The sequence below is a fragment of the Lissotriton helveticus genome, chromosome 2_1 (assembly GCF_964261635.1).
Source record: "Lissotriton helveticus chromosome 2_1, aLisHel1.1, whole genome shotgun sequence".
NCBI lineage: Eukaryota > Metazoa > Chordata > Amphibia > Caudata > Salamandridae > Lissotriton > Lissotriton helveticus.
In genome coordinates this window covers 166,347,973-166,369,863 of record NC_136059.1, presented here as the reverse complement: position 1 = coordinate 166,369,863, position 21,891 = coordinate 166,347,973, and the positions used below count along the sequence as shown (strand labels likewise).

Genomic DNA, 21,891 nt, shown 5'->3' with positions numbered 1-21,891 from the left:
GTAAGGGAGGACATCTGTGCACTACAAAAACTCTTCTTTCAAGTCCCCCCAACTTCAAAGGCACCAGTGGGTATGAGAACTGGTCTTCTGACCCTACCACGTTAGTACACTTCTGGACCTGTGGATACTCTGGTAGGAAGAAGGACTGCCATGCTGCTAAAGGTTTGCCACACTGCTGCTCTGGAAGAACTGCTTTCTTGCTGTGTTAACATGCTGCCTGCTGCCCCGCTTGCTAGGTGAGAAGGACTGGACCCACTTGAACCAAGAACCAGAGTGAATCCAAGGACTTGCTGGCTTGCCTTTGGATTGAAGTCTCAGGGAAATAAAAGACTTCCAACTCATCTGCCTCAGCACCTTGACTCTGCCTTATGTGAGTCTCCCCTGCCAAGTGGTGCCAATCCAGTCCTAGGCCCTAGTAAGTGGGTTTAAGTGCTGCTCCAGCACAATCCACGCATTGCCGGTGCCGCAGAGGCCTCGGAACCACTGCAAGGATCGACTCCAATGCATCACCCACTGCATGACACATCGACTCCATTCTCAACACATCATCACTGACGCATCGCCTACCTGTGTAAACCGACGACTACACATCGACGCTCTGCACCCTACATCTCGTCTTTGACGATGGCGCAACCAAGGTACTTTGCAATGGGCCATGGCTGTTCCCTTTATCCGACCCTCGCTCAATTGTGGTTGGCCCTAACTTTTGGATTTGCCTGGTTGGCGCTTTATGCTTTCAAACAGTATATCTGTTTATTATTTAAAAATGTATAACTCCGGCTCTACTTACTGGATTTGTGTTGTTCAGGTCTTGTTTTGTACATTAGAATATGTACTATCTGTGTAACTAGGTGTGGTATCTTTTTGTGTGGTGTTTATGTTTGAAGTGTTGCATAAATACCTTACACATTGCCTGACTGCTCTGTGCCAAGCTACCAAGGAGTGAGCAATGGATAATTTAGGGCGTGACTTACCCTGGCTAGGATTGTGCCTCCTGCTTGGGTAGGGTGCATACCTCTGCCAGCCAGAAACCCAATTTCTAACAATGTGCATACTAGAACACAGCTAGTGAGTATTAATTGATGAAGGGACAAATTAAGCCTTCATGTATACACTCAAATCTTTTCTCTCTATTTTTATGCGTTTTAAGCATAACTTCAATTAGATAAGCAATTATTGTAGATTTTATGCGCCAAGACAGGGCAGACCCAAGGACAGACATTTAAAAACAACATTTCATTCATATACGTCTGCACACGATGCACAAGTTTTCTTACCTTTAAGAGGATATCCTTTGTACGCCACAAACCACAATAAAAACCGATGGAGGATTATAAAACCACCTAAACAAATAATAAAGCAACGGCTAGTAAATCATTTCCTGTCTCCTTCCTCGGTGCCCTCTATACCGCCTTATGGAGAGCTCATTGGCGGGCTGCCAGGAGAGAAACACGTGTCGGGGATTTCTTTTTGAATATCTCTAACAAGAACACAGCAGAATCTGCTGCTGATGGATTAGATCTCGGTTTGATCACTGAGATTGTTTTAACGACTGCAAAGAAACAAAGTCAAGAAGTCAAATACAGTGAAATCTATACTGCATTAATTAGAAAAATAATGTTTATAACTACTTTGAAATTGTGTTTGTAGAAGTAAGATGTTTTATAAAATGCTATTGTGATTGTGGAAGTAAAAAAAAACCTGAGGAAATTGTTGACGATTTGAAATCTCATAGTTGTGACCCTGACCTGTCGTCTCTGTACTGCATCCCATTTCTGTCCTCATGGTATTGATATTGGGGGGGGTCAGTTTAGGTGAGCATGGTGGAGCCTGACTGAAAGTATGGCGTAGGTAATCTTATCTAATTAGTTTTGCTTTCCTCTTATCCATTCTTCACACCACCACTCCCTGCAATATAGCCGTTTTCTTTGCAGAGAACAATGGGGGGACGGTGTGGAAATAGAGGATTTGCAAAACTGCTCTAGATTTTAATTTAAAGTGTCTTCCTGTTTTCGGTTAAGAAAATTATGCTTTAAAAGGCATAAATAGGCAAGGAGTCAGATTGTGCAAATTGTGAATCAATAATCTTCCCAAGGGCATCCATAATTTTACACATCCATGGTGGTAGTAGCGTGTGCACTGCCATGAGGGAGAGGGGTCCTGGTGGTAGTAGCGCGAGCACTGTCATGAGGGAGAGGGGTCCTGGTGGTAGTAGCGCGAGCACTGTCATGAGGGAGAGGGGTCCTGGTGGTAGTAGTGTGTGCACTGCCATGAGGGAGAGGGGTCCTGGTGGTAGTAGCGCGAGCACTGTCATGAGGGAGAGGGGTCCTGGTGGTAGTAGTGTGTGCACTGCCATGAGGGAGAGGGGTCCTGGTGGTAGTAGCGCGAGCACTGTCATGAGGGAGAGGGGTCCTGGTGGTAGTAGCGCGAGCACTGTCATGAGGGAGAGGGGTCCTGGTGGTAGTAGCGTGTGCACTGCCATGAGGGAGAGGGGTCATGGTAGTAGTAGCGCGAGCACTGCCATGAGGGAGAGGGGTCCTGGTGGGAGTAGCGCGTGCACTGCCATGAGGGAGAGGGGTCCTGGTGGTACTAGCGTGTGCACTGCCATGAGGGGGAGGGGTCCTGATGGTAGTAGCGTCTGCACTGCCATGAGGGAGAGGGGTCCTGGTGGTAGTAGCGCGTGCACTGCCATGAGGGTAAGGGGTCCTGGTGATAGTAGCGCGTGCACTGCCATGAGGGAGAGCGGTCATGGTGGTAGTAGCGTGTGCACTGTCATGAGGGAGAGGGGTCCTGGTGGTAGTAGTGTGTGCACTGCCATGAGGGAGAGGGGTCCTGGTGGTAGTAGCGCGAGCACTGTCATGAGGGAGAGGGGTCCTGGTGGTAGTAGCGTGTGCACTGCCATGAGGGAGAGGGGTCATGGTAGTAGTAGCGCGAGCACTGTCATGAGGGAGAGGGGTCCTGGTGGTAGTAGCGTGTGCACTGCCATGAGGGAGAGGGGTCATGGTAGTAGTAGTGCGAGCACTGCCATGAGGGAGAGGGGTCCTGGTGGGAGTAGCGCGTGCACTGCCATGAGGGAGAGGGGTCCTGGTGGTACTAGCGTGTGCACTGCCATGAGGGGGAGGGGTCCTGATGGTAGTAGCGTCTGCACTGCCATGAGGGAGAGGGGTCCTGGTGGTAGTAGCGCGTGCACTGCCATGAGGGTAAGGGGTCCTGGTGATAGTAGCGCGTGCACTGCCATGAGGGAGAGCGGTCATGGTGGTAGTAGCGTCTGCACTGCCATGAGGGAGAGGGGTCCTGGTGGTAGTAGTGCGTGCACTGCCATGAGGGCGAGGGGTCCTGGTGGTAGTAGCACGTGCACTTCCATGAGGGCGAGGGGTCCTGGTGGTAGTAGCACGTGCACTTCCATGAGGGGAGGGGTCCTGGTGGTGGCGCGTGCACTGCCATGAGGGCGAGGGGTCCTGGTGGTAGTAGCACGCACACTGCCATGAGGGAGAGGGGACCTTGTGGTAGTAGCGCGTGCACTTCCATGAGGGGGAGGGGTCATGCTGGTAGTAGCACGTGCACTGCCATGAGGTGGAGGGGTCCTGGTTCATCGAACCATTTACCCTATCGCCCATCCAGCCATCCTTTCACCTACTCATCTATCCACTCAGTCACTCATCCCTCCATCCATTCACCCTTTCATTCCTCCATCATTTTTTCCAGCTCTCCACCCTCCTTTTCACTCATCTATGCATTCTTTCACTCATCCATCTTTACAGCTTTCTTTTCACTAATCCATGCACCCATCCGTCCATCTATCCTGTCAATCATCCATCCATACTTTCACTCCTTCATTTATCCTCCTTTTTTCTCTCCATCCCCCTTTCACTTAGCTATCGATCCTTCGATTCATCCTTCCATCCACCCTTCACCCACCCATCTATCTACTCATCCACTCATGAATCCATCCATTAATTCTATCACTCATCCATCTTCCATTCACTCATCCATCCATCCTTTCTCTCATCCATCCACCCTTTCATTCATCTATCCATTTTTTTGTCCATCTACCCGCCCTTTCACTCACTCATCCTTCCTTACATCTACCGTTTCACTCATCCATCCATTCAGCCTTTCACTTATCAAATCATCCTTTCACTCATTCATCCATCCTTTTACCCATCCATCTTTCTATTTACCCTCATCCATCCTTCCACTCACTCATCAATCTTTCCTCTCACTATCCATCCATTCACCTTTACACTCACCCATTCATCCATTCACACTTTCACTACTCCACCCAGCTATTCCACCCATCTCTTCACTTACTCACTCACCCATCTTTTCACATTAATTATGAGCTGAGCCTTTGTCTGCAGAGTTGCAGATAGAAGAGGCCCATCAAGAACTCCACCCTCGCTGCACCTTCTAAAGCAAGGAGTGGGGTGGGGAGAGTTTTCGGATATGGAAGATTGGAATAACTGATTTAGTTTCGATCACTGGGATATCGACGGACTTACTGCATATGGAACTACTGAGTTCAACCAGAGGATCCAACGGTATTGAGGTATGTTTGTGAGTGATGGTCTTAGCCTCTTAGGGTTCTTTTGGCAGACACAAATTACAACACACTCTGTTGTGAGGACTTCCAACATATTTTTTGCTAAGAAATAAAATGTTCTGTACGATATTACTTTGCTGGCATATATAGTCTCTTGATATAGTATAGGGATCCTGCATCTGCGGAAGATGCCTCTTTTTCCTAGGACTTTGTTTTGGAGAAGCTCTAGTGAGTGTGTTGGTTATGGGGCAGCGGAGAGCTTTTGCTCTTCATGCATCTCGTGATGCTGTCCACACTGTCTTTTGGGAACTTTATTCACTATTGATCTGTTTGGTTGGAATTGGAGCCTCCCAGGATGTGTTGCAATGCCCTGGGGCCGAGTTTAATGTTAGGAAGATAATTCGGACCAGAAGTGGTCTGGCACTCAGATTTGAAACTTTGATGTTGAGTTTAATCACTAAATCCAGCCCTTGGCTGGTTTTGAGTGGGACCACTTACTACACATAGGCAATCTGAAAACATGGAAGTCATGAGCCATGAATGATGCACAGGACGTAAGGCACTGTGACATGGTGTTGTTTCCAGGGCTTTAAGTGGGATGAACAAACTTTGGGGTCTCTCCAAAGGGAGTGTCCGATGTAATTAAGGGTGTGGCTTAAAACACCTCAGCTAAAAATCTGTGCTTAGCATAGGGTGCCCCTGACAGGTATTTTGCTGCTTCTGTCATTGCATCCAGATATATATAACACAACACGTTATATTACACCTACAACAAGCCATGACTATTGGCTTTGTCAATGGTTCTTAGTTGCATAAAATAAAAAAGAGCAATAACTATGGCTTTGTTGTATATAATATTCAAAATGCTTCAGCTCTGAAATGTTGAGACTGTGAAAGAACTATGGGGCATTTTAGCAACAAATAGCGATATTTATCGCTAAATGCGCTCAGCGGATTTTTTTCTTATCGCTGTGTATCGCCGGATATTATCGCAGAGATAACATGCTATTAGCAACGTTTATCTCTAATGCAATAAAATATCCGGCGATAGCAGTTCAATGCGTGAATACCGCTGGAAATCCAGTGATATTCAGGCATTAACGCTAATGGGGACTTAACCTGAATATCCACCTCTCATTGGATATATATAGGTTAAGTCATGGTCTGAGCAGGCGTTAGGTTCTGGTGATAATTTTTAATCGCACAGCCTACCTTGCTAATAGGCGATAGCTGTGTTAGCGACTGCTTTCAGTCGCTAACAGGTTGGGTACGCCCACTTTGCATGTCATTAGCGATAAATATCGCTGACATTCAAAGTGGGTCGAAACCGCTATTGCCTAAAAGCTGTTGCTAACTGCTGTTAGCGACAGCTTGCTAATAGGGCGATAAAATTATCGCTGCTTTAGCGGGAAAAAGTCCAGCTAAAGTGGCGATAGTGCCCTTGCTAATATGCCCCTGTAACCTCTTCTTTTGAACTTCTTTTGCCAGCTTCTTTTCATGAACAGGCACATTGTAGGGTGGGCGTTTTCGTACATATGTTTTGTAAAGTTCTTCCATCTGACAGAATGCCCTGCCCTAGACCAAGGCTGAAGCAGGCCACCATATTCTTTAACAGCCCTATGGGCCCATTGTCATTCTGTATGTTACAATCATCAGCCCAATGCAAAAAGAACAATTGATGGACAGAATGCAGATCAATGTCATACATTCACCCCAGTCCAGGAATCTGGGTCTAAATCCATTGTTCTTTTGCTCACCATGCCATTCCAGTTTGGACCCCGCCATAAGCAAATCAGTCTTGACCCTGCGCCCAATGGGAACAGTCCAGCCCGAACTGCTAGGCCAGGTCTTCCCTGGATGGGGAACAAGCATCCTGGGACCGGCCACTGGCTATTACCCTTCATCAGCCAGGCTAGGTTGATTCCAGTGGCACAGTGAGCAAGGGATCCACATCTGGGCATACCCATCCCACTTAGGGTGAAAAGTGCTATGCAAACAAATGATAGACGGAATGCTGAATACATCATACATTCACCCCCAGTCAAGAGATCTGGGTTAAATCCATTGTTCTTTTGCACAAAATACTGCCTGGTGTGAAGAGTGCTAGGAGACCATGCCCCGGTGACGTCATCAGGAAGGGATACTGAAAACATCTGGACAGAAGAAACTCTGTGGCTTATAATGATGGAGAGGGGAACCCAGAAGGATGCTGGTCATTTATCTTAAATGTTGAATGCCTGATGAGCAAGCTGCATCATCAACTCCAGGCCCTGTCTCTTGTAGACTTAGGGCTGCATTTATTTTTTTCAAACGCATTTTGTTATTTTCAAAGTAAAACATTAAACAGTAGCTGCAAGGATTTGATACAGATAATAAATAGTGCACAAGAAATATCAAGAAAGACAAGTAAATAAGTAAAAATGACAAGCAAGCAAGGACATATAACCCATTAGACCCGTACATCCCCCAACTAGCAATCAACAGCAGCTTACTCCCCCTCCCATAGGTACCCCTTGTCTTACGGCTTCATGACTGCACTCGATCACTGACCCCAACGAGTCGTGGATCCCACCATAGAGACACAGCAGCAACGCCTCTGTACACTGGGTAAGCATGAAGGCATTCTTAGACCTGAGATGTGCATGACATCTAGACCATGTCCGCAAATTACCTTGGACATAGCTGGTCTGAGAGTAATATTACTGTCAGCAGTTTCCACAGTATCAGGAACACAAATGGACATTTTGGGGAATGACTCTGCCTAAACATTATTATCACCAGACTTGTTGTACAGCTTCACCTCCTCCCCACCTACATACATGGAAACAGTTGGCTGTCTCCAAGTGGTGGGGTTGTAGATGTAAAACACATAAAAAGTGTGCATCATCTGGACCCTGCCAAAGCAACTGATGACACCACAGTTTGCTCGTTGGAACCCCCCAAAGTAGATCATTTTTGGGTACTCACACCACAGCCTCAATGGCGCAGCCGTCTTCAAGGGACTGGATTTGGAATCCTTTCAGGTGCCGGAAGGGGATCCGCGTTGCACTAACTTTCAAGCAGCAGTCCACGACATCATTGTTGCTGCAGTGAACTAGGAAACAGAAGCAACATTCTTTTGGTGAATGAACCCCAACTCTCACTGGAGACTGAGCAAATAGACAAGAATGATATGGGTCAATCCCTGAGAGGGATCTACACATTGTGTGAAATCTTTGAGATTACAGGCCTGATTTAGGAGCGGGTGGTATTGGCAAATTCTCAGATTTACGGTGGAGTGATCAGTACAAACGAGAAAAACAACAAACACAACTTCCCTGGTGAAACAGAAATAGTAGGGCGTAGGACATTCCGCAAGCAGAGCCACACCCAGATGTAACGCTTCCTCTACAAAACAATCCAATACTACTGAAATCTAAATCACTATAAAATGAAGATGTTGTTCTATCATCCATCACTGCATAAGGGCCTGCAGACCTGTTTTTGAGTTGGGAGGAAGTGGAAAATCATCTTATTATAAACACAGTGGTACATACTCTGTTGGGGAATTCTTACCTCCGCAGTACTGATCCAGTAGCAGAAGTAATTACTTCACAGTATTCTCTGCTGGCTGTGAATCCTCCAGCAATGGATTTTCCACTAACTCCAGCAGCAATAGAACTTTACTCTACCATCCCAACTCTAAAGCAGGCCAGAAAACTTTATGAACATCCGTCCTCAAATGTGGTATAAGATATGGGAAATGCATCACCAGCATACAGGAACTCTGAAGTATCTCACTATATCATCATCAAGTACATTTTTCGGAGTGTTTTTTTTATATGAAAAGTCTTAAGCAACTCTATCAATAGCAGGGAAGAGCATTCAATAAAACAAGGAAAAAGTATTGTTAAAAATTGACGGGCCCGATTCACAAAGGTAAAGTGAGACATTTGGTCTTAGTTTAGACCAAAAGTCTAACATTACTACTTTTCGGTATTCACAAAGGTAAGTTAAGAGTAGTATCTTTATGACTGCAGAGGTTTTCTGCACTCTGGGCTGGGTTTCCACATGCGGTGAGGAATCTCCACACTCGGGGCGCATCACTGCCCGAGTGCAGATATTCCCAATATTCGCGAAGATAACAATAAGCAACCAGGTATAATTGCTGCACATGTTTCACGTATGTTTTTTTGCACACGGCAGTCAACATCTAAATCTGTTTTTTATAGGAACTTGGCATTTTCTCCTAAATGGTAAGATTTGATAGTTACTTGTCTACCTTCCAAGCATGCCATAACAACTTTGTCTAAAAAAAGCCAGAATCTGGAAGCTCTATTTTCATCTTATTGTTAATAAATAAATGTATTCAGTAAGTTGTTAACCAGAAGCTCTGGACAGGCGTTGAATCCAACGAGATTCTCTGTGTCTACATTCAGTCTAGCTTTAGACGACCGATGGGGCAGAGTATGCCACTGTCGGCGGGCAACAATGACAAGGGAGCAGTTTTCATACTATTGACCTCTGTTGCTTTGATATTGGGCACAAGATGCAACTGGGGAGAATAAACAAATTGGCAAAAGCGACAACTATTAATTGGGCTTGGGTCAGGTCATTCTTGGTAACTCATCTAGTCAAGATGGTGAGCATTTTCTGTTGACAACTCACCACCTTAAAGGAGTGTTTTTTCAGGGTCATACTTTTTTCTCTATTTCTACATCTGTTAGCAATACTGGATTCCTAAATGTGGCGTGTTGACCTCAAACTAGTAGTGTGTCTGGATGAAAAAACAAGAACCATGCATGAAGCAACTTTTCTGCTGTTCAAGTGGTAAAAGTGGACAAAGAAAGAGGTTATGAATGTAAGGAAAGGCATTGTCCCACTCTCCATTCTCTATGGGTGTCTTTTCTCTATTGCCTGCTGTGACCGGCATACAGCTTACATCAGCTGACCAGGTTAACATTCTATGACCATGATTTAGATCTTGGCAGAAGGGTTACTCCATCACAATTGTTTTTTGGGCAAAAAAGCGTGTATGCAATTAATAAGAACACTGAAGTTTGAAGGCCTATGGAGCATTTAAATATCAAGCTCCCTTCCCTCTGGCCGTCTGCTATGGGGCCTGAGGTGCTGCATCGTGCACCCTTGGACAGGCACCACATGGTATCTGCCCCACGGTCCCGGGATGTTTGAACAACAAGCCGCAATGGATGAAATACAGAATCCGACCACCAACTCAGCGGTCAGATCGTAATTTGCGAAGATTCTGCTACAATGCCGGTGGGACTCGCGTCCAGGCGGCATGGTAATCAGCCCCTTTATTCATAAAAGCCTATGTACTTTGCAGCGGTTGTAAAAAATGCAACCTATGGGGATTTGTTGGCACTTTCTGTGACGGATAATGATACAGAAACATAGAATGCAATTTGAAACTGGTATTACCTGCCCATACCTGTCTCCATCCTCTGCAGCACTACCCTGCTACCTTCTACTGCTCCCCTGTTTTATCCCATGTCTTTTTAATGTTTTTATTGTTATGTTATGTTACATTACGTTACGTTATGTTATGTTTTATGATATGTTATGTTATGTTATGTTATGTTATGTTATGCTATGCTATGCTATGCTATGTTATGTTATGCTATGTTATGTTACAGGCAGTTGCATTGCACCCAATTTGCCATTGCATTGTCAGTGCAACATATTTCTTCATCTCACCTACTGGGAGGTGTTTCAAGCATTATGTGAAAAGTTATTATCTAATTTAAAATCCCAGCCTTCCCTTTCCCTCCCATATTGGGACCTCGAGTTCCAGTAACACTTTGGCCAAATGTTGTCTTCTTCCTTCCTTTAAAAAACGTTTTGCGCCTACTTCAAAGCGGGATGCAGTGAAGACAATCCTCTTTCTAATTAAACATTTGGTGCCACGGATGGAAATCACCTCAGATCTGCTATTGAGCCAAAATAAATAAGGTCGGATTACAAAACGTTTATTGCTGGTGCTTTTCCGTGCCCTTGGTGATAAGTAATTAGCTCTTGGTGCCAACATCGTTTTACCACAATAGGATGAAAGCAGATTTGTGTACGTGGCAATGCATAACTAGAATATATTTGGGAATAATTAAGCAGGCAAACTGCAGCTGAAGTACAGCAACACCACAACACAAACCTATTACCATAGTACAAAAATATCAAAACAGTACACAAACAAAACACAACACAACAATGTAATAATAACAATGTGCTTTTGTTGTGTCGATGCTTCACTTTGTGTGGTGTTATTGTGTTTTTCACTTACTTTGGAGACATAAACAAATGCTGCAAGTCCCTGTAAAGTTACGTGACAAACAACCATTTTTCACTATCAAAAGTGGTGACATTTACTCCGCGATCTCTTGCACTATATAAAACACCAGCCAGTCCAAGTCTGAGACGGTTCCTGAATTAGCACTCCGTGTGATATTGCGCTATAGAGTCCCTGCTGACTTTTGTGAAATGGCCTTAAACCGTGATACTACCACTAGCACCCTATCACCCCACACCTTGCACTGGATGGATACACACTGCACACACATGAATTCAGAATCCCACTGCTGCCTGCATACACATAGCGCACACAGGTACAAAGAAGCACCCCGTTTCCTGCACTGGATGAATACACGCTGCACACACAGCAATTCAGAATCACCCGGCAGCTGGCCCTCAGGGGCGGCTGGTGACATTTGAAAGTGGTAAGGCGTAAACTAATTTGCATATTGCACCGCAGCGATCGAGCGCAGCGAGCGAGCCCGAACCACCTTGCATCCATCCATACATCATTCATGCATCCACCCATCTATCCACCCACCCACCCTGCATCCATACATCATTCATTCATGCATCCACCCATCCATCCATCATGCATCCACCCATCATGCATGCATCCATCCATACATCATTCATACATCCACCCATCCATCCACCCACCCATCCTGCATCCATACATCATTCATTAATGCACCCACCAATCCATCCATCCACCCATCCATCCATCCATCATGCATCCACCCATCATGCATGCATCCATGCATCCATCCATACATCATTCATGCATCCATCCATCATCCACCCATCCATCCATCATGCATCCACCCATCATGCATGCATCCATGCATCTATCCATACATCCATACTTCATTCATGCATCCACCCATCTATACACCCACCCACCCTGCATCCATACATCATTCATTCATGCATCCACCCATCCATCCATCATGCATCCACCCATCATGCATGCATCCATCCATACATGGATTCATACATCCACCCATCCATCCACCCACCCATCCTGCATCCATACATCATTCATTCATGCACCCACCAATCCATACATCCACCCATCCATCCATCATGCATCCACCCATCATGCATGCATCCATGCATGCATCCATCCATACATCATTCATGCATCCATCCATCCATTCACCCATCCATCCATCATGCATCCACCCATCATGCATGCATCCATGCATCTATCCATACATCCATACATCATTCATGCATCCACCCATCCATCCACCCATCCTGCATCCATACATCATTCATTCATGCATCCACCCATCCACCCACCCATCCATCCTGCATCCATCATTCATGCATCCATCCACCCATCATGCATGCATCCATCCATGCACCCATCCACCCACCCATCCACCGAACAATCATTAATGCACCCACCCTGCATCCATCCATCATTCATGTATTTTTATGACCATATAAAAATAAATTATGGACTCTAACAAGCCTTTAGGATCGATGTTGAAGGATGTGCCAGTTTACATATTACATCACCCCTACCTTTTTATGCTGGAAACCTTCTACCGCCCATGTATTTGCCATCCTGTAAGCCCTAGGGATGTACTATACAAATTCACATACAAACATACACTAACATGCATGCAATAATAAATGCATATATCATGCTATTCCGCCTCTACCGTTTGTTAACATTTTGACATATTATAACCTTAGTTCAAAGAGTACATTATATTTGTGGTGACAAAGTTGTTAACTCATTTTCTGGAAAATGTTTATAAAATGAAATCTGTTGAAGGCTGTTGTTGCAACTATCAAAATAGAAATTCTGAGAATTTTTACATTTCCAAAACCCCATGCCGTGAAATAAACGGGTGACCTGGAATAGACGCACACATTTCGGCAGCAGATGCTTTAACACCCCGAACTATCTCAAGTCATTTGTGCAAGCTAGTTTACTGGAACACCGAAAAACACACACTCTTACCTTGCTGCCGGTCCCGGTCCGCGCCACCTCTGGGCTCTGCTCCCCACACGTCACAGGCTCTCACCGCCAATCCTGGCGCCAGGGGCACAGGTACCCTCTCGCCCGCAGCACGCCCATTAGGGCTCCTGATGGGCATGTGCAACGCCGCAAAAACACAACTGCGCATGCATGGGCACGGGTAAAAATTCACCCCCGCGCCGCACGGCCACCAGCTGCTGCGTGTGCCCCCAGTGCCTGCCTCTGTCTCAGCGCCGGCCTCGCTGCCGCCCTGAGCGCTCTCCTTGGTTTTCCCCGTATTTTGACTGAATTTGTGCTTGTTTTCCTCGTGTTTCTCTGCCTTTTTCCCCGTATTTTGACTGAATTTGTGCTTGTTTTCCTCGTGTTTCTCTGCCTTTTTCCCCGTATTTGGACTGAATTTGTGCCTGTTTTCCGCGTGTTTCTCTGCCTTTTTCCCCGTATTTTGACTGAATTTGTGCTTGTTTTCCGCGTGTTTCTCTGCCTTTTTCCCCGTATTTTGACTGAATTTGTGCTTGTTTTCCTCGTGTTTCTCTGCCTTTTTCCCCGTATTTTGACTGAATCTGTGCTTGTTTTCCTCGTGTTTCTGTGCCTTTTTCCCCGTATTTTGACTGCATTTGTGCTTGTCTTTGCATCTGCCCATCTCGCCGCCCCCCGCTCCCGCTTCCCGCCACCGCCTTAGCCCCGCCCCTTTTTTCTTCTGTTTCCCTCCCCGCTCCCGCCTCCCAGCTGCTCCGCCCACCCGCGCACTTGGCCTTAAATGGCGACCGTGCGACGCAGGTGAGTGTGACCCACTTGTGGGACACCCCCGCGCCGCACGGCCACCAGCTGCTGCGTGTGCCCCCAGTGCCTGCCTCTGTCTCAGCGCCGGCCTCGCTGCCGCCCTGAGCGCTCTCCTTGGTTTTCCCCGTATTTTGACTGAATTTGTGCTTGTTTTCCTCGTGTTTCTCTGCCTTTTTCCCCGTATTTTGACTGAATTTGTGCTTGTTTTCCTCGTGTTTCTCTGCCTTTTTCCCCGTATTTGGACTGAATTTGTGCCTGTTTTCCGCGTGTTTCTCTGCCTTTTTCCCCGTATTTGGACTGAATTTGTGCTTGTTTTCCGCGTGTTTCTCTGCCTTTTTCCCCGTATTTTGACTGAATTTGTGCTTGTTTTCCGCGTGTTTCTCTGCCTTTTTCCCCGTATTTTGACTGAATTTGTGCTTGTTTTCCTCGTGTTTCTCTGCCTTTTTCCCCGTATTTTGACTGCATTTGTGCTTGTCTTTGCATCTGCCCATCTCGCCGCCCCCCGCTCCCGCTTCCCGCCACCGCCTTAGCCCCGCCCCTTTTTTCTTCTGTTTCCCTCCCCGCTCCCGCCTCCCAGCTGCTCCGCCCACCCGCGCACTTCGCCTTAAATGGCGACCGTGCGAACGCGCAGCGTTGACGCGCAGCGGGCGCGCCGATTGTGCGCCGAAGGCGCGCCAAAGGTAAGCCCGTCTGCGCCCGTCCGCGCCTGGACCGCGCCCAGCGCCAGGACCCCTGGCCCCCACCGACGGAAGCCGACCCGACGAACCTACAGCGCCTCCGACCTCGTCGCACTCAACACCGGCCACATCCCAGGATGTCACCGAGCCGCCCCGAAGCACACCCACGGACCCTTCAGCTGCCTCGCCTGCAAGTTCACCTGCATCCGGACCTTCCCTGCACCCGCCAAGCCGAACTCCAGCAGCACCCACCTCAAGTGCATCCTGCTCAACACCCGCTCCGTCCACAGACACGCCGTAGAACTCTGGAACCTGCTCGACACCACCGCCCCCGACGTTGCCTTCATCACCGAGACCTGGATGAACGCCTCCTCAGCCCCAGACATCGCCATCGCCATCCCAGAGGGCTACAAGATCACCCGGAGGGACCGCGACAACCAGACCGGAGGAGGCATCGCCATCATCCACAGAGACACCATCCGCATCACGACCAACACCGACGACACCCTCACCACCGCTGAACACCTGCACTTCCAGATCCACACCAACCCGAAGACCACCCTCAGAGGCACCCTGATCTACCGACCCCCGGGACCACGCACACGATTCAGCGAGGACATCGCCGACTTCGTCAGCCCGCACGCTCTCCCCTCCGCCGACTACATCCTCCTGGGGGACCTCAACTTCCACCTGGAGAACAACAACGACCGCAACACCACCACCCTGCTCGACAACCTCGACAACCTCGGACTCAAGCAACTGGTGACCACCCCCACCCACCTCGCCGGACACACACTCGACGCCGTCTTCTCTTCCAGCAAAGACGTCACCTTCAGCCACGCAACAGGACTCCACTGGACGGACCACAGCTGCGTCCACTTCACCTTCAGAAGAACGACGATCCACCACTTCCAGCAACAGGTTGCTCGAAGAAGCTGGAACAAGATCACAGCCGACCAGCTCACCGCCTCCCTGAGCCAGCACCCTCCCGCCAACTCAGCGAACCCCAGCCAGGCCGCCGACAACCTCACGAAGTGGATCAGCAACTGCGCGGACGAACTCGCCCCTCTGAGGACCCCGCCCAGCAGATCCTGCAGCAGAAAAACACCATGGTTCACCGACGAACTCAAGTGCTCCAAGAAGAACTGTCGAGCCCTCGAGAAAGCCTGGAGAAGGGAACCAACGACGGACAACATGGCCACCCTCAAACTCGCCACCCGGAAACACCACCAACTGATCCGCGCCACCAAGAAAAATGCATACAAGGACCGGCTGGACAACAACGCACACAACTGCAAGGAACTCTTCAACATCGTGAAAGAGCTCTCCAACCCCAACGCCGGAAACAACGACATCACCCCGTCGCAAGACCTCTGCAACTCCCTCGCGTCCTACTTCCACAACAAAATCACGGACATACACAACAGCTTCAACAACCAACCAACGCAAGCCACAACCGCAACGACTCCACCATCCACCACCCTCCGCACCTGGACCCCGATCAGCACCGAAGACACCATCCGCACCATGAACTCCATCCATTCCGGATCTCCGACTGACCCCTGCCCTCACCACGTCTTCAACAAGGCCGACGCTGTCCTCGCACCCCACCTGCGGGACATCATCAACACCTCCTTCGACTCCGCCACCTTCCCTGAGAGCTGGAAGCACGCCGAAATCAGCGCTCTCCTCAAGAAACCCACAGCAGACCCCACCGACCTCAAGAACTACCGTCCCATCTCGCTCCTCCCGTTCCCGGCCAAAGTCATCGAGAAGACCGTCAACAAACAGCTGGCCGCCTTCCTCGAGACGAATGGATCCCTCGACCCCTCACAGTCCGGCTTCCGAGCGAACCACAGCACGGAGACCGCCCTCATCGCCGCCACCGACGACCTTCGAACTCTGATGGACAACGGAGAAACAGCGGCCCTCATCCTCCTGGACCTCTCCGCGGCTTTCGACACTGTCTGCCACCGCACCCTAGTACAGCGCCTCAGCAACATCGGAATCCAGGAGAAGGCACTGGAATGGATCACCTCCTTCCTCGACGGAAGAACACAAAGAGTCCGCCTACCACCGTACAAGTCAGAGGCCACCAAAGTCATCTGCGGCGTACCCCAAGGATCCTCGCTGAGCCCAACCCTCTTCAACGTCTACATGAGCCCCCTCGCGGCCATCGCACGCCAACACAACCTGAACATCATCTCCTACGCCGACGACACCCAGCTGATCCTCTCCCTGACCAACGACCCCGCCACCGCCAGAGCCAACCTGCACGAAGGGATGAGAGACGTAGCCGAATGGATGACGACCAGCCGCCTGAAACTGAACTCAGACAAGACGGAGGTCCTCATCCTGGGCTCCACGCCCTCCGCCTGGGACGACTCCTGGTGGCCCCCCGCCCTGGGCACCGCACCCAAACCGACGGACCACGCACGCAACCTGGGCTTCATCCTGGACTCCTCCCTCTCCATGACCAGACAAGTCAACGCCGTCTCCTCGTCATGCTTCAACATCCTGCGCATGCTACGTAAGATCTTCCGGTGGATCCCCACCGAGACGAGGAAGACGGTCACCCAAGCCCTCGTCACCAGCCGACTGGACTACGGCAACGCCCTCTACGCCGGAACCACGGCCAAACTCCAGAAGAGACTCCAGCGGATCCAGAACGCCTCGGCGAGACTCATCCTCGACATCCCCCGACGCAACCACATCACCGGACACCTGAGAGATCTGCACTGGCTCCCGGTCAACAAGAGAATCACCTTCCGGCTCCTCACCCACGCGCACAAAGCCCTACACGACCAAGGCCCGAGCTACCTCAACAACCGGATCAGCTTCTACACTCCCAAGCGCCTCCTCAGATCAACCAACCACGCCCTCGCCGCCGTCCCCCGCATCCGAAGAGCGACAACAGGAGGAAGATCCTTCTCCTACCTGGCAGCCAAGACCTGGAACTCACTTCCGACCAATCTGCGCCTGACCCAAGACCACCTCTCCTTCAGGAAGAAGCTCAAGACCTGGCTGTTCGAGCAGTAGCGGCACCCCCCCCCCCTCCCAGCGCCTTGAGACCCTACGGGTGAGTAGTGCGCTCTACAAATGACCTGATTGATTGATTGATTGATTGATTGACCCTCCGTCCCCACGCATGCGTACTTGTGTTGCCGCCTGTACAATCATGTCAATGAATCAACATGACGCCCGCCCGGCGGTCTGACGTCATGTTGATTCATTGACATGATTGTCATGAGGGAGCTGCGGGCAGCGTCGGGCAGGGGGGGCTACGCCCCCCACGCCCCAATGGACGAACCGCGCCTGCTTGCCCTGGATACATTCACACACCAGAATGCAGAATCACACGGCGGCTTGCACTGGATGCAGACACACTGCACAAACCAGAATGCAGAATCACCCGGCGGCTTGCACTGGATGCTTGCACACCACACACACCAGAATGCAGAATCACCCGGCGGCTTGCACTGGATGCAGACACACTGCACACACCAGAATGCAGAATCTCCCGGTGGCTTGCACTTCATGCATGCACACCACACACACCAGAATGCAGAATCACCCGGCGGCTTGCACTGGATGCTTGCACACCACACACACCAGAATGCAGAATCACCCGGCGGCTTGCACTGGATGCAGACACACTGCACACACCAGAATGCAGAATCACCCGGCGGCTTGCACTGGATGCATACGAACTGCACACAGTAGCTTCCCCTTTCCGTGCTTTGGATGCATACACACTATGCACACAGACATGCAGAAGTCCTGTGTTTCCTGCATTGGACGCATACACAATGAACATACAGGAATTCACAATCACCGGCAGGTTGCACTGGGTGCATGCACACTGCACAAACCAGAATGCAGAATCACCCAGTGGCTTGCACTGGATGTAGACACACTGCACAAACCAGAATGCAGAATCACCCAGTGGCTTGCACTGGATGCAGACGCACTGCACAAATCAGAATGCAGAATCGCCCGGCGGCTTGCACTGGATGCAGAAACACTGCACAAACCAGAATGCAGAATCACCCGGCGGCTTGCACTGAATGCAGACACACTGCACAAACCAGAATGCCGAATCACCCGGCGGCTTGCCCTGGATGCAGACACACTGCACAAACCAGAATGCAGAATCACCCGGCGGCTTGCACTGGATGCAGACACACTGCACAAACCAGAATGCAGAATCACGTAGTGGCTTGCACTGGATGCAGACACACTGCACAAATCAGAATGCAGAATCGCCCGGCGGCTTGCACTGGATGCAGACACACTGCACAAACCGGAATGCAGAATCACCCGGCGGCTTGCACTGGATGCAGACACACTGCACAAATCAGAATGCAGAATCGCCCGGCGGCTTGCACTGGATGCAGACTCACTGCACTCAGTAGTGCCCCCGGCCCGTTTCTTGCTTTGGATTCATACACACTGCGCACACAGGTATACAGAAGCACCGTTCACTTGCACTGAATGTATATGCACTACACAAACGGGTATTCAGAAGCTCCCCCTTTCTTGCATTGGACGCATACATACTGCTCACACTGCATGTAGTAGCCCCCCGTTTCTTACACTGAGTGCATACACACTGCACATTGTAGCCCCCCCCAGTTTCTTACATTGAATGCATACACCCTGCATACAGTAGCCCCCCGTTTCATGAATCTGTTGCATACCCACTGCACACAGTAGCCCCCATTTCTTGCATTGAATGCATACACACTGCACACAGTAGCCCCCCCGTTTCTTGCAATGGATGCATATACACTGCTCACAGTAGCCCTCCACTTCTTGACTTGGATGCATACACACTGCATGCAGTACCTCTCCCCCCGTTTGTTGCAATGGATGCATACACACTGCACACATTACCCCCTCCTGTTTCTTGCATTGGATGCATACACACTGCACACAGTAATCCCCCATTTCTTGCATTTAATGCATACACACTGCACACAGTATACCTCCCCGTTTCTTGCAATGGATGCATATGCACTGCGCATAATACCCCCTCCGTTTTTTTCCATTGGATGCATACACACTGCACACAGTAGCACCCCGTTTCTAGCATTGGGTGCATACACAGTGCATGCAGTAGGTCCCCTTTTCTTACATTGGGTGCATATGCACTGCACTCAGTAGCCCCCTGTTTCTTACATAGAACACATACACACTGCACACAGTGGCCCGCTTCTTGCATTTGATGCATATGCACTGCACTCAGTAGCACCCTGTTTCATTCATAGAACGCATACACACTGCACACAGTGGCCCGCTTCTTGCATTTGATGCATATGCACTGCACACAGTAGCCCCCTGTTTCTTACATAGAACACATACACACTGCACACAGTGGCCCGCTTCTTGCATTTGATGCATATGCACTGCACTCAGTAGCACCCTGTTTCATTCATAGAACGCATACACACTGCACACAGTGGCCCGCTTCTTGCATTTGATGCATATGCACTGCACACAGTAGCCCCCTGTTTCTTTCATAGAACGCATACACACTGCACACAGTGGCCCGCTTCTTGCATTTGATGCATATGCACTGCACACAGTAGCCCCCTGTTTCTTTCATAGAACGCATACACACTGCACACAGTGGCCCGCTTCTTGTATTTGATGCATATGCACTGCACACAGTAGCCCCCTGTTTCTTTCATAGAACGCATACACACTGCACACAGTGGCCCGCTTCTTGCATTTGGTGCATATGCACTGCACACAGTAGCACCCTGTTTCTTGAATCTGATGCATACACACCGCGCACAGTAGCCACCCATTTCCTGAATCGGATGCATACACACTGTGCACAGTAGCACCCTCTTTCTTACACTGGGTGCATACGCACTGCACATAGTAGCACCCCGTTTCTTGCACTGGGTGCATACACACTGCACACCGTAGCACTCTGTTTCTTGAATCAGATGCATACACACTGCACACAGTAGCGCCTCGATTCTTACATTGGGTGCATACGCACTGCACACAGTAGTGCTTCGTTTCTTGAATCAGATGCATACACACTGCACACAGTAGCGCCGAGTTTCTTGAATCAGATGCATACACACTGCACACAGTAGCGCCGAGTTTCTTGAATCAGATGCATACACACTGCACACTGTAGCGCCTAGTTTCTTGCATTAGGTGCAAACACACTGCACACAGTAGTGCCTCGATTCTTACATCGGGTGCATACACACTGCACACAGTAGTGCCTCGATTCTTACATTGGATGCATACACACTGCACACAGTAGCGCCTCGTTTCTTGAATCAGATGCATACACACTGCACACTGTAGCGCCTAGTTTCTTGCATTATTTGCAAACACACTGCGCACACGGTCCTAGAACGCCTTTTCTTACCTTGCAGAATGCTGCAGAGGCAAAGGGTGCTGAGGCAAAGCAGTGGTATGTTCAGAGCCATGGTCGTACAGCAGCTCACAGCACAGTCTGCAGGAAGCAAACACTCTCAGAACCAGCAGAGGGCCTCGTGGCGCGTTCAGTGAGTGTCAGCAGACGGCCAGGGTGAGTGCAGTGAATGCCTGTCCCTCTGCCTGTCCCTGGGCTCCCGTCCCTGCTGAGTGCTCCCGCCTCTATTTATCCAGCTCTCCGGCTGCTCTCAGTTTCATTTCATATCAAGCAGAAACAAAGAAAGAAAAAAATGCGAAAGAGTGGGCCGGGAAGTTAAACCCACATGGTGAAGTGCCTCGAGCCGCTTCCCAGCATCACACACTCATTCACTCTTTTGGGAGCTGGCACGTTGCAATAAACAAACTTTCCCTTCTCATGCGTCCAAGTGCTCAGTTCCAAACTCTGCCACATCCTAGTCAGTTTTCCATATATTTTTTAAGAGAGATAAATGTCAACGCTCACAGGCAAGGTCAAACATTTATTGGGTTTTTCCTTGAAATCGCAGCTGGTGCCTAACTTAGGCACTTGGTTGAGAGGGTCTTGACCCTATTCAAGCAACAACCACAATCCCTGCCTGAGTGAACCACAAAAGTCACTAAATCAACCTGTTTAAGCCCACTGGTAGCTTGGCACAAAGCAGTCAGGCCAAACTTAGTGGCAATTTGTAAAGTATGTATGCAAAACACAAACAGTAATAAAGAGAAACACAACAAAAGAAAAATTCAACACCAATGTAGAACAAGCAATGGCAAAGCCAATAGGTCTCTTCTATGCAAGAGCTATTGACTTTGCCAATATGTTTTAGCCACGTTGGACACTAGCGTCACTGCAGCTCAGCATGGCTAAAAGTTAGTGACCAAAGGAGAGAGGCATGGAATGTCATAAAGTGGAGTAGAGTGGAGTGTTGTTGAATGGCGTAGAGTGGTGCTCAGTTGAGTTGAGTGTCTTGGAGTGAGTAGAGTGTAGTAGAGAGGAAGGGCGTGGAATAGAGATGAGTGGCGCATAGTGGAGTAAGGTGAAGTGGCATAGAGAGTCGTGGAGTGTTGTGGAGCAGAGTGGAGTGGCACAGAGGGTGTTGCATAAGTGGAGTAGAGTGTTGTAGAGTAGAGTGGTATAGAGTGGAGTAGATTGTAATAGAGTGGAGTGACATAGAGTGGACTAGTGT

At 49.2% G+C, this 21,891-nt stretch overlaps 1 protein-coding gene across 1 annotated transcript in view; it reads right to left on the bottom strand.

Moving 5' to 3' along the window:
- Window positions 1-20,926, bottom strand: part of LOC144817833 (C-C motif chemokine 19-like) — a 36,678-nt gene extending 15,752 nt beyond the window's left edge. Inside the window, exons 1-2 of the mRNA XM_078674685.1 lie at window positions 20,679-20,926; window positions 7,511-7,637 (exon numbers count right to left, since the gene is read on the bottom strand). Coding sequence (XP_078530811.1) covers window positions 7,511-7,637; window positions 20,679-20,739 — 188 coding nt within the window. The 5' untranslated portion in view covers window positions 20,740-20,926. The remainder of the gene's footprint in view (window positions 1-7,510; window positions 7,638-20,678) is intronic.
- Window positions 20,927-21,891: the final 965 nt, after the last annotated feature.